We start from the raw sequence: 12,268 nt of genomic DNA, 5'->3' as shown, positions 1-12,268 counted from the left end.
CAAAAACTCAGCCTCGGCTTATACTCGAGTATATACGGCTGACCGTACCGCTCCCCATACTGCTCCCAGTACTGCTTCCTGCTGCGTCTTCTCTGTCTGCTGGCAGGTGTGAGCGGGGGACCGGGTCAATTCACGGACAGGGGAACGCACATTCGGTGCGCTCTGACACTGGTGACATTCGCGCAAGCGCCGGTAAAGTTGTAGTGTGGCCGTCCGCGTGTGATGATAGGTGGGATCTCCAGCCGGCATGACCTCGCTTCCCATGAAGCAAATAAATCAATAATATTCGGCGCACTCTGACACTCCGGCATGAACTCGCTTCCCATCAAGCAGCTCTGACACTGCTGACATTCGCGCGCAGTGTCAGAGCTGCTTGATGGGAATCGAGGTCATGCCGGCTCTATACTGGGGCTGCAGTAGGACGGGATGTGGGGGGTGAAGTTCAGCTAATAATATTCGGCGCTGCTGACTGCTGACATTCTGACACTGCGCAGTGATTTATCTGCCTGATGGGAAGAGAGGTCCGGCCTGCTGGAGATCACACGCCGACGGCCACACTACAACAAGCTTTACTGGAGCGTGAACCCCCGCGGATGTCAGCAGTGTCAGAGTTCGTGCACTCCCATATCTTCTGTGTTTCCATGACCTGTAAGATCCTCTGTGTATGTGTATGTGCATGTGCTGCTGTTTGGTGGGAATGGAGCTGCAAGGCACAGTCTGATTATTCTGCAACTTGTCCTTAAATCTCCTTTAGTCACATGCATGTCTCGTGTGTGCACTTCATTGCTTTTAGTTTTATTGTCTTTCATTGCTGTGTTTTTATATGATATGAACATGACTTGTAGAGCAGCAGGACTAGCAACAACAATTTCCCAGCATGCACAGTCAGCCTTTAGTGCTACAATGGGAGTATGGTGTGCTAGTACAATTAGGCAGGCATAAGGTAAATGCTGTGTATATAATGATGTTTAATTTTTCCTTAAACCAGTGAACTGTTATCTTTCTAGCTGAACTTCAGCCCCCACATCCCATCCTACTGCAGCCCCAGAATAGAGAATGGTAGTGTGAATGCCTGTAACAGATGAGAGGGAAATAGCTGGTGTGCATTGTCTCATAAATCACCTTGTGGTTTGACACACTATTCTTTCTCCACCCTGGTTCTGTTGCTATAGCTCTCTTTTCTACAATACTAGCAGCTTCTACAGTGTTTTAAAGGACCAGTAATGTCATGTTGGGCCGCACTGGTATAATGTGTTTGCTTCAGAAATGCCTATAGTTTGCATGGATAAGCTGCTGTGTAGCCATTTGAAAAGTTTGAACTGCAAATATAATGTAAAGAATATTTATGTTCTCTCCCAGCAGTGCAGTTTAGTAAGACATTTATTTGTAAATGACATAATGAAAAAGGACATACCTTTCCCACCCTAGGCTTATACTCGAGTCAATAAGTTTTTCCAGTTTTCTTAGGTAAAATTAGGTACCTCGGCTTATATTCGGATCGGCTTATACTCGAGTATATACGGTACATATAAATGCCTACATTTTAGAATTATGGTTCTGTCTATTATAAGTATGCTAGTCCCTTATGTTGATGTTAAACATCTGATGTTGTACCTTGCAATCCAGTATGCGGTCAAGCCATTTAAACTGGTTGATGATTAACCGAGGAATGCTAATGCCATCGCTGCCAACACTGAAAACATTAGAAATGAGTTAATTATCGAAGGAATAAATCCCCTTTAAAAAATTAACTGAATTTTTCATTACTTCTCTAACAGGACACTTACCTATCGTATAAAAACTCTGGAAGTTTCTCAAATAATGTATTTATAACAGATTCCTAATAAAACAATATAATCAGATTAGTAAAAGGCATTTTAAAATTATACAAAAATTGTTCAAATATATATAAATAAATTCTAGAACACATTTCAGGTCAACTTTCCACTTCATTCTCATGATAATAAACGTAATAGAAGGCCAAACAATATTAGTGGTTGTTTTCTGTTTTATTATATTTTTCCTTGTAATTTAATTTATTCTTGAGAGAAAACTACCTACATATATGTCTGTAATGAGGGGTAGTTGCCATTACTTCTAAAGCCATATTATTTATAAAATGCCAGGAAAAAAAGGAAGAGGAAAAGCAATTAATTCATTAAAGCCTGTATTGTTTCCTGATTCTATGAATGGCCAGTAATTGTCCATTTAACGATCAAAGCCTAGTGCTGTAGAAAAAACACAAAACCGTAATCATTTAAAGAAATTATTAGGTTAAAATTTAAAATACCTGAAGAATTTCTAATCCCAACAGAAGTTTCATTAGGCTGTCATGGAAGGAACCAACCATGGTACTGTTAATAAAGAAGAATAACAAGCATTATTTAAGAAGCTTTGAAATAGGTCATCCACTATAAAGAAAGATGATGTGATTCTAGGCAATACAATATACAGCAAACATGTTATTTTTAAATAACTACTGGCTCTGACTCCTGAAACAATGTAGAAGATGCAGTTGAATAAAAGACTTGGAGTAGTGTCTTCTGTTACCAGAGTCAGAACCAGAGAACAGAAAGGGATAAACAAATGCTGCTTTTTGCAGCAAATACAGTACATTTACAAATAACTTTAACTGAACATTCATATGTGAGTAAATTAGATTTATTTCATTATGCAAAGAAAAAAAGGTTTTTGGTCATGTTGCCCTTTAAGCAGATATAATTTACTGTATATATGTTGGTTCGAGCAATCATAAAGGAAACCCCATGTAAGTTTAGAAACTTTTGCGGGTTTTGGAAAAAACCTCATTAGTTGAGGTATTTTTTACCTGAGTGATCTTTCTTAAATAAGAAAATGTTTGGCAGTTTTTAGGTGCTGAATTTTTTCTTATTTAAAAAAGCTCGTTCAGGGAAAAATGCCTCAACTAAGGAGGTTTTTTTTCCCGAAAGAAGCAGCTAAAAGAATTATTGCCTGCAGATTACCTCACTCACAACTATGCTTCTTGAAATACAAATATTCAAATAAAGCAAAATATACACAGGAACAACAAAGGATATACCATATTCATAATTAGAGTCCAGGTTTCTAATTTATATAAAGATTTTATAGTTCACCTTAAAAATCCTTATAGTATGATGTACTATAGTAGATAGTGTTATTCTACGATAATAATTTTTTGTTGCACAGCTGTCAGGGTATCTTAAAAATATCTATCTGGTTTCTAGAGCTTAATTATCCTAGAAATCAGGCAGCAGAATGGAAAATGAATATAAGAAGTCCTACATAGAAATATCAGCAAAAAAAACATTATGTATATTAGATAAAACTGAAATCTCACAATCGGTCTTTCTTTTGGTGGCCAGGTCCAGCAACTAACAACTAGATAGCATTTCAGTTGTAAGCCAAATAATATTTCATCCTATTCTACTATTTTATATACCCAGCACAAAAGAAAAAAATAACAATTTTGTGATAAGCTAAAAGATAATTCAATTCTGCTTTTCCAAATTATACCCCCCATATATTAAGTGGGGGGTTACCTTGCTTCTGTCTCTTGTCTGTTTCCACAGGGAAGAAGGCAATTCCTGAATGTATCACGATCTTCAATGTGTGATTCTAATCCACTGATGAACTCCTGAATGACCTTAATAATGCAGCAGAAAGATACAATTAAATAATATAACACGTGTTCCAAAACTGTTTCACTAGGGAACAGAAATACGTGTGCAAAAAAAGGAGGATTTCTTTGCCCCCCAATAGAGATTAGTTATATCTTAGTTGGGATCAAGGACAGAGTACTGTTTTATTATTGCAGAGAAAAGAGAAATTTGTTTTAAAATTTTAAATTATTTGATTAAAATGGAGTTTATGGGATGACCTCCCCGTTATTGGGAGGATTTTTTTTTTTTAAATAAAATAAAGACATTATACAATGTTCTACTATATGTCCTGCATTAACAGTAAAACTTGTATTAGTATTTTTTTTGATTGTGCTCAGGAGTAGAATGTTACTCACATTGTTTTAGTTTTTTTCCTGGTTTAAAGCAAGAAACAACAAAAACCATAGATATTTTATCATTAAAGCAAAAGACAAAAAGTGTGCCCTACTTATTATACTCAAGCTGAAAAAAGGTACTGAACAAATCAAGACTTCTTACTGTTTTAATGCTTTAATGATTCTTCAGTAGACAAAGTATGGCGATCCAAATTACGGAAGGACCACTTATCTGGAAAAACCCCGACCCTGAGCAGTCTGAATGACAAGTCCCGTACTACTATGTCAATTAAGAGCTACATCCTAATACTCACATTTGGGTGCCTGGGATGCTTTCTTAATGCCTGGTGAAGCTTTTTTTGGAAAACAGCCTGATCCACAGCTGAAGAGACAGACACACCAGAAAACATTCCCAGAATAACAGTTTTACAAATAAGTTCTGGAGTAATCAAACATATCTATCCATATGGGTAATTTATTTAGGCACAATACAAGGCACAAAAGGTATTTAAAAAGAAAAAACTTTGTAATTTTCTGCACCATGTTAAATGAATGTATCCTAATACAAAATCCTATAGAACTGGAATTTTGACCCTGCATTACTGAGCTATCATTTCAGTGAATATAAATGCCAGTCTAATAGCTGTGGCATTAGACCTACTTTTGTGCCGTAGTAATAGAATCATATGTATAACTCTTTAAATGCCATCTGCCAGAGAGTCTATGGTTCCAGGTAGCTCCTGACATATGCTGAATTGGCAATATGTGACGTAGCAAAAAAACAAAAGACCGTGGCACAGAAAGGGTTAAACACAAAAGACAACACAGTAACAGCCAAATACACACAGCAAACATCAACCTGTATACATGCATTGATATTAATGTTGTTTTGAGAGCCAAATTCTCATTGATATCAATGTATGATACCTTGAAAACTAAACTCGCTGCAAAATTTGTATGTTCTCCCTGTGTCTATGTGGGTTTCCTCTGAGTACTCTGGTTTCCTCCCACACTACAAAAACATAGTCAGGTTAACTGGCTTCTAACTAAATTGACCCTACTATGTGTGAATGTGCTAGGGACTTTAGATTGTAAGCTCCTCTGGGGCAGGGACTGATGTGAATGATGAATAACCACTGTATAGCGCTGCAGAAATTGGTGTTGGTCTTGGTGTTATATAAATAACAGGAAAGAAATATGGAAAGATAGTTCATTTATTCATATTACTGCACATGTGAGTTATGTTACGTAAACTGAGGGAACTCTGAAGTCTGAAGGGTCTGGATATTATTTTTCCATAGCACAAAATAAGAAGAAAAAAATAAAATGCAAATGTTGGAATCCTTTAGTGCCTAAAAAGTGTCTGTGTCCCAGAGCATTATTCTTGCTCAGTGTGACAGGACTAACGAACACTGCAGTACAACCAAACCAGTTTGCATTTCTTTGCATTCTAAGGACTCAGTACAGGGTACTTGGCCACCTGGTTCCATAGTTAAAATGAGTAAAGCCACTCTTCATACAGACCCCAGGAAGACTTCAGTCAGGGAATTGCTCAAGCAGATACCATTCAACTGAGAGGGCATAAAACATATATCTAGTGGTGGAGTAATCAATATCTATTATATTTTATTTTAATATTATATTTTATCTTATTCTATATTACTATTTTCTTCTATTCTATTGAGTATATACCAAACTATATCCCAGAACAATAGCCTACACAATCTGTTTTAGGATCATACCAATTTCATTTTGACGGTCTCCAGATTTTAGAGTCATTCCTGAGGACTTCAGCAGTTGCACAAATATGCTGTCATTTTCCACAACGCCATCTTGGGGCAAGGCCTTTGTCTTTTTACTGCTTGTACGGCACTTCTTGTTTTCTGTCAGAGATATGAAGAAATGGCATGAAGCAACAGAACACTAATGCACAGGGAATTAAAATATAAACATAGTTATTATCTAACAGGTAGAAACATAGACATGGTTCCAAAAGTAATGCCAACATTATTTACTTACTAGAAGTGTCTGCAGCAAAACTCTCTTCCCTGTCATCCGATCGAGACAGCCTTCTTTTGGCCACCATTGCACCAGTCTGCAAAACAAAATATTTTAGCCTGACAATATGGTTAAGATGAATTATGTTGGATAGATATGATAAAGCTTAGTCATCCAGCCTTAGTTAAGTAGGTTTATTGCTCCCACCTTCTAAAAAGAGGTAAGGATTTGTCATTATTGATCCCACTCCCCACACACTGGTTGTATTACAAGGATTCAATAACAAAATATAACTGAACTCTATACCACTTATATAGAAATGCTCCTATAAAAACAAATGAGAGCATATCAGTATTACTAGAAAAGCAGGGGCACAATCTTCTTTCTGTAGAAATATCTCACCATGCTACTCCCATCTTATTGGTACCTGTAGTCACCATACCAGGAGTGTGCAGCAGGAGGCACTGTAAGCTTCAGGCGGAGCAATGGTTCATAGGCTGGGGCACAAGTGAATCCAATACTTCAGCTGTGTGTAGAATCATGCTGCCTCCAGCCCACTATGAGTTAACAAAGTCAGCAGGCAGGGCCCTAAAGCCATACCAGAGTGTAAACAGTAAGTACTTGTAAAGTGCGCTGGGAGACCCTTATATGGTGTAAAGGACATACAGGCACATTTTCATGAAGAACAAAATTCTGCAAAGATCTAAGAAGTGTCACTATCCCTTTATGGAATAGTGTTCCCAGTTATAGAAATATCCTTTATCCAGGAAGGCTCAGGTAAGAAAGCATTGAGGCTAATAGATCCCATACCCACGAGTGGGTATTTTGTTTTTTGATGATAGCGACAGTTCCATTTAAGATAAGTCACAAACAGTGTTGAATTTTAGACTAATACTAAAGCAATTATGTTTGTGTCCCATTAATATTTTAATTGCAAAAAGGGCTGATTAGTTCAAATACTGTCTGTGCAGCATGGATCTATCTACCATTAATAGACCGATACATTCATTTTCCTATGGTTCTTACATAACTCTGCTGATCATGCAGAGTTCAGTTTTTTAGGTACAGCGAGTCCATGTCAGAGAGTCATAAACGCTCACGAGCCATTAAGTGATTTCTCCAAATCCAAAAGGTGTTACAAAGCAGTCTTCTTTTCATTCTACTGAGCCTCTGCTAGAGCTGCCAAAGTTGAATCAGTTAGGGAATGCAAACCAATAATTGTAAACACCTATTTCTCATTATTTTTGCACCTTATGAAGTGTGAAATTAGAGCTCACCAGAGAAAAATTCACCCATTTTTTATTCATTCCTATGGGATTTTTAAAAGCATATATATCAATGGGTGAATGTTATTTCATCTATTCTAAAAATCCCATAGAAATTACTAAAAAGTGGGTGAATTTTACTGTGGTGAGCTCTAATCTCGCATTTTGCTAAATATGCCCCTTATTGTCAGTTCCTAAAACTAAGTGAGCACAAGTCCCCAGTTTGCGATGCACCACTGACCAACACAATCGTTCATTACTTTACAACCCAAACATGTTGGGCTGAGGAACTGAATAAAACATTTATATCTCAAAAACTATATGAAAAAAATAATAAAAACCTATTTGTAGAAAAAGGCATCCAAACCATTACAAGTGCAAATTTATATCAAGGCCTTTAAAGTAGAACTAAACCCAAAATCACGGAGGGGTGCCAGTGTGTTAGGCACACAGCAGTGACTACTCACCGACCTCCTATGCCAGAGGCAGATGGTAGCACGTGGCTGCTATCTGCTTTCTCCCAGGTATCCCCTGTGCTGAGTAAAGCTGGGCACGAGCAGTACTGTAAGTGCATGTTCCAGCCCATGGCAAGATGGAGATGGCACTCCCTACATTCCTTTTAAATGGCCTCCTTGTAACTCCTATTGTTTATAGCAGAAACGGGTGGGAGAATATGGACCCATTGTAACCAGCATTGGGGACCCAACCCATAGGATAAAACCCACTGATCTATGCAGGCCAGTCTATGATGCACTTATCACAGATGAAAGTGGATCCTCCCTTTAGTTCTGCCATTTGGCTGCAAGTATCAGGTAACCAACTAAGGGTGATATAAATGAGGGAATGTAATATAGGTCACTAAGGGAAAGAATGTTCTCCATAGGACTAAAACGTCTAATTGTGAACGATGTAGCCTTTGTGCAAATTTAAAATACTTTTGTAAACTCTTTGTCTTTCATTCAACAGTAGGATAGCGACGGTGTATGTAAAAAACTAACATTTACACAATCTTAAAGCACATCTTAAACATTCACAGTGTAATAAATGCTTAGTAAACATTATTACATCCCCCCAAATGTATATAGGTGATGAGAAAAACCTTTCTCCTGTTTTTTTCCTGTCTGTGACATCATCCAGCCCAGTTGCAGATTGGAGAGAAATCAGATTGGCTGGAAGCCCCAGTGCACTTCTGGGAAAAGAGGAGGACCCAGAAAATGCCTGGCATTGGAGCCAAAACCAGGAGCTGAGCCAGCAGAGGTTATAAAGAATCCCTGCTGAAAGAACTGCCAGTAATTAGAGACGCTGTGGTGTGCTCAGCTTGGGACAGTGTTGAGCTCCAGCCGTAAAGAGAATGAGTGTTCTGCATCTTGTTCAGCTGCTATGGATGCCTGTTGCCATCCATGTGTATCACCTGTGTGAGGACAGGTGTTTCTAGTGAGCCTGCTACATGGGAGCAACTGCCTTATCCAAAGGGAGAGGTACTTTGGGGCAGGTAGCTACCCAGATTGTTAAAAAAGCTCTTGGGAGAAGGACATATTGCCAGGGACTAAACAGAGTAATCTGCAATTGTGCATCCGAGGTAGAGTGTGGGACTGTGGGATTTTGAGAGACAGTGCTAGGATTTAGAGACCCACGTGTCCCTAGGGGTTTTAACAAATACTGTTTGTTTCATCTTTTTTCCATCCTTACAAAAATTTCTTTGTTGCTGCAAACTGTGTGTGATTTATTTCCTAGTGCAATCCCCAAGGTGTACCCCTCAGTGTCCACTAGGTGGAGTCACTGCGCTGTAAATTCCAGTTCCCAGCAGCTTTCATGCAAAGAGGACCAGGCTACTGGATTCCAAATACAGGTAAACAAGAAGCGTGTAATCTGATTCTACAGGAATGCGGTAAGAAAAGGGTTACATTTTTCCCCAATATGGGCACCAGAGGCTCACACAGCTACACACAGAGCTGTGGAGTCACAAGCAATTTGGGTACCTGGAGACAGATTTGCAGACTTTATGCATAGCCCGCACAGCCCATGCCCTGGGTGCCTATAGAAATATAGCCCTGCCCAATACATGGTCTTTCAGCAATCATTAGCAGTCCTTATAGGTGTGCCTAACAAATCCGTCCCCAGGATTATTTCTCCTTTAACTATGATGAGGTTATTGTGCCAAGAACTTACATACATGTACCCCTGCTCAGCAGCCCCAGAAGCATTCCCTACTGATCATTGTTTCTCACTTTGTACAATCAGCTTATAGCACCAACCGGAAAACCACCCCATTATATCTCCCGCTTGTAATGCAAAAGGCAAAGAGCAACAACAGTTCCACCCTGAACACCAAACTCACGCACCTAGTCCTACTGAGACGGACAGCACAGGGCGCCAAATATTTGAGACGGCTGACACGCGTGACGTCAGGAACACGTTACTTCCGCTCCCGCAATCTCCTCCTCGCCAGCCAATACGATGGGTCTTTTTGCCAACCTCAACATGGCGAAATGGCACAGCTTGTTGCTAGGTAACACGAACCGGAACGAATTAGACAAGAGGCTGTCATGTCTAACGTAAACGAGGTCTGTGTACTGAATAATTGCAGGGTAATAAGATTCTCGAGTGAACTTTTGGCAGCAATAGTGAATAGAAACTGTTACCTGTATGGAAGCACCGTTGTGCCTTTTTCATATAGATGTGAAGCTGTGGGTTTAACCTGTACTGAGGAATGCTTGTCCCCACAAGAACTTAATGCTGCCAGTGCATCACGGGTTTTTTGATTGGCAGAGGGTGATATTTTTGTTCGGGGTGGCTAAAGGTGGCGTCCAAAGAATTAACAACTGATGGACCCCAAGGCGAAATGGCCAATACTTTTAAGTACTTAAAGGGTTAGTTTACCTTAAATTAACTTTTAATATGATGTAGACATTGCTATTCTGATACAATTTGCAATTGGTCTTTATTTTTTATTTTGGAAGGTTTTTCAGTTAATTAGCTTTTTGTTCAGCAGCTCTCCATTGGGTATTTTAGAGGCTATCGGGTTACTAGGGTCTTATTTACCATAGCAACCAGGCAGTGGTTTAAACAAGAGATGGGAATATGAATAGGAGAGGGCCTCCATAGAAAGATAAATAATACAAAGTAAAAATAACAAAATTGTAGCCTCACAGAGCAAACGTTTTTGGACACTTGGGTCAGTGACCCCCATTTTAAAGCTGGAAAAAGTCAGAAGAAAAAAGGAAATATTTCAGGAACTATAGAAAATAAATAATGAATCCAAATGCAAAGTTGCTAGGGCATTCTATAACATGCTAAAGGTTACCTTAAAGGGGAACCATTCCTTTTATACTAGGCTAATGCCACACGGGTGTATTATCGGTAAGCCAAACAACACTTGCCGAGAATACGCTCCGCTACTTTCAATTTGGCCTACCTTGTGTGTGCACCCAAATGAATGGAATACGCTGAAGTGCAGGCACATGTAGCCGATATCCGCCAAAAAACACAAGACTTCATATCTTCGGCGGATATCGGCTACATGTGTAGCGAGCGTGTTCCATTCATTTGGGTGCAGGCACAGGGAGGAGCATATGGTATTTCTGGAAAGCGATTTTGGCTTGCTGAATATATACGCCATACGCTCAGTGTGGCATTAGCCTTAATTTTCCAGTTAGAAAAGCACTTTTTTTCCTGATTGTTTCTCAGTAGGTTGCAAAGTGCTCCTAAACGACAGGCTCTGTGTTGTGGTTTTTCAGAAAAATAGTTTGCCTTTGCCTACTTGTGTACATAAATTGGATGCTTAGGTATAGGCAAATACCCCTTCTTCTTCTTTGATAAGCTATTGTTAAGACCTACAAAATGGCTTTATTTAGATTCACAGTTGCTGCTGTATCATCACTGAAACTGCATTTAGATGTCTACCTCATATAGAGCCAGATTGTTCATATCATACTTGCTATTGCAGGCACCCACGACCATGACAATTGTTTGGTCTTTAGCTTCATGAAAATGTAATATTTATACTGTGCATATATGGCAACTAAATTTAGCATTTTTCATTTTAGCAATGAAATGCTTCTACAATAGAATGGCTATAAACTGCTAGGGTCAAGTAACAGTACCTAGTAAAAACAAAATATAAGCTACAGGATGTAATTACACACAGGATTTCTTGCATCTAGTCAGTGTAGTATAGTAGTGCAGTCCTGTACATAGGATTCAACTAGAAATCTTTCTTTTAAGTATAATCCTCTACATATTATTTCTGTTTTAAAGAGGGGCATTATAGTGAGGTGCATTTTTTCTTTTTTCATACACCTGCATGTCCCCAATTTTAATAGACCAAATACTTCTTGCCTTTTTCTCATCCTGCAAGCCAGATCCATGATTACAGTTGTACAAGTGTAATACTAAATATCCAACACTATCCAAGTTACATGTTTTGCACCAATATCGTAAAGACCAGGGCTGTAAAGTTGGTACATAAATCCTCCAAATCTGACTCCTCTGTTTGTAAAGGAACAGTAACACCAGTTATTAATATATTTTGTTCTGTTGCCCTGCACTGGTAAAAGTTGTGTGTTTGCTTCAAATACCTACCACCATACATAAAGCTGATGTGTAGCCATCGGGCTATTCAAATTGAAAAAAGGAGAAAAGGCACAGGTTACATACAGAGTGTATCTTCACCTCTTATTCTATACCAGTGATCCCCAACCAGTGGCTCAGGGACAACATGTTGCTCCCCAACCCCTTGGATGTTGCTTTTGCCCCCAAACCAGGTGCTTATTTTTGAATTCCTGGCTTGAAAGCATAAAAATTGAGTCTAATGCCAAACACAGGCTTCTGTAGGCTGCCAGTCCACATAGGGGCTACCAAATAGCCAATCATAGCCTGGCACAACCAGAACTTTATTCATGCTTGTGTTTAGGGATGCATCGAACCCATGACGACAGATTCGCCAAACTGAATCTGACCCTAATTAGCATATGCTAATTATGACTGGTAAGGGCTAAAAATCGTGGTGCAG

At 39.0% G+C, this 12,268-nt stretch overlaps 1 protein-coding gene across 3 annotated transcripts in view; it reads right to left on the bottom strand.

Moving 5' to 3' along the window:
* Positions 1-9,708, bottom strand: part of fancd2 (FA complementation group D2) — a 41,526-nt gene extending 31,818 nt beyond the window's left edge. Inside the window, exons 1-8 of one of the 3 annotated variants that reach the window (XM_031901108.1) lie at positions 9,600-9,708; positions 6,014-6,089; positions 5,737-5,877; positions 4,309-4,376; positions 3,540-3,643; positions 2,291-2,354; positions 1,788-1,840; positions 1,615-1,693 (exon numbers count right to left, since the gene is read on the bottom strand). In XM_031901108.1, the coding sequence (XP_031756968.1) occupies positions 1,615-1,693; positions 1,788-1,840; positions 2,291-2,354; positions 3,540-3,643; positions 4,309-4,376; positions 5,737-5,877; positions 6,014-6,080 (576 nt within the window). In that variant the 5' untranslated portion in view covers positions 6,081-6,089; positions 9,600-9,708. The other 2 variants (XM_002934231.5, XM_031901107.1) reach the window with 2 other exon arrangements.
* Positions 9,709-12,268: the final 2,560 nt, after the last annotated feature.

This window comes from Xenopus tropicalis, chromosome 4 (genome assembly GCF_000004195.4).
Source record: "Xenopus tropicalis strain Nigerian chromosome 4, UCB_Xtro_10.0, whole genome shotgun sequence".
In the NCBI taxonomy this organism is placed as follows: Eukaryota; Metazoa; Chordata; class Amphibia; order Anura; family Pipidae; genus Xenopus; species Xenopus tropicalis.
This window is presented reverse-complemented; position numbering and strand designations above follow the sequence as displayed.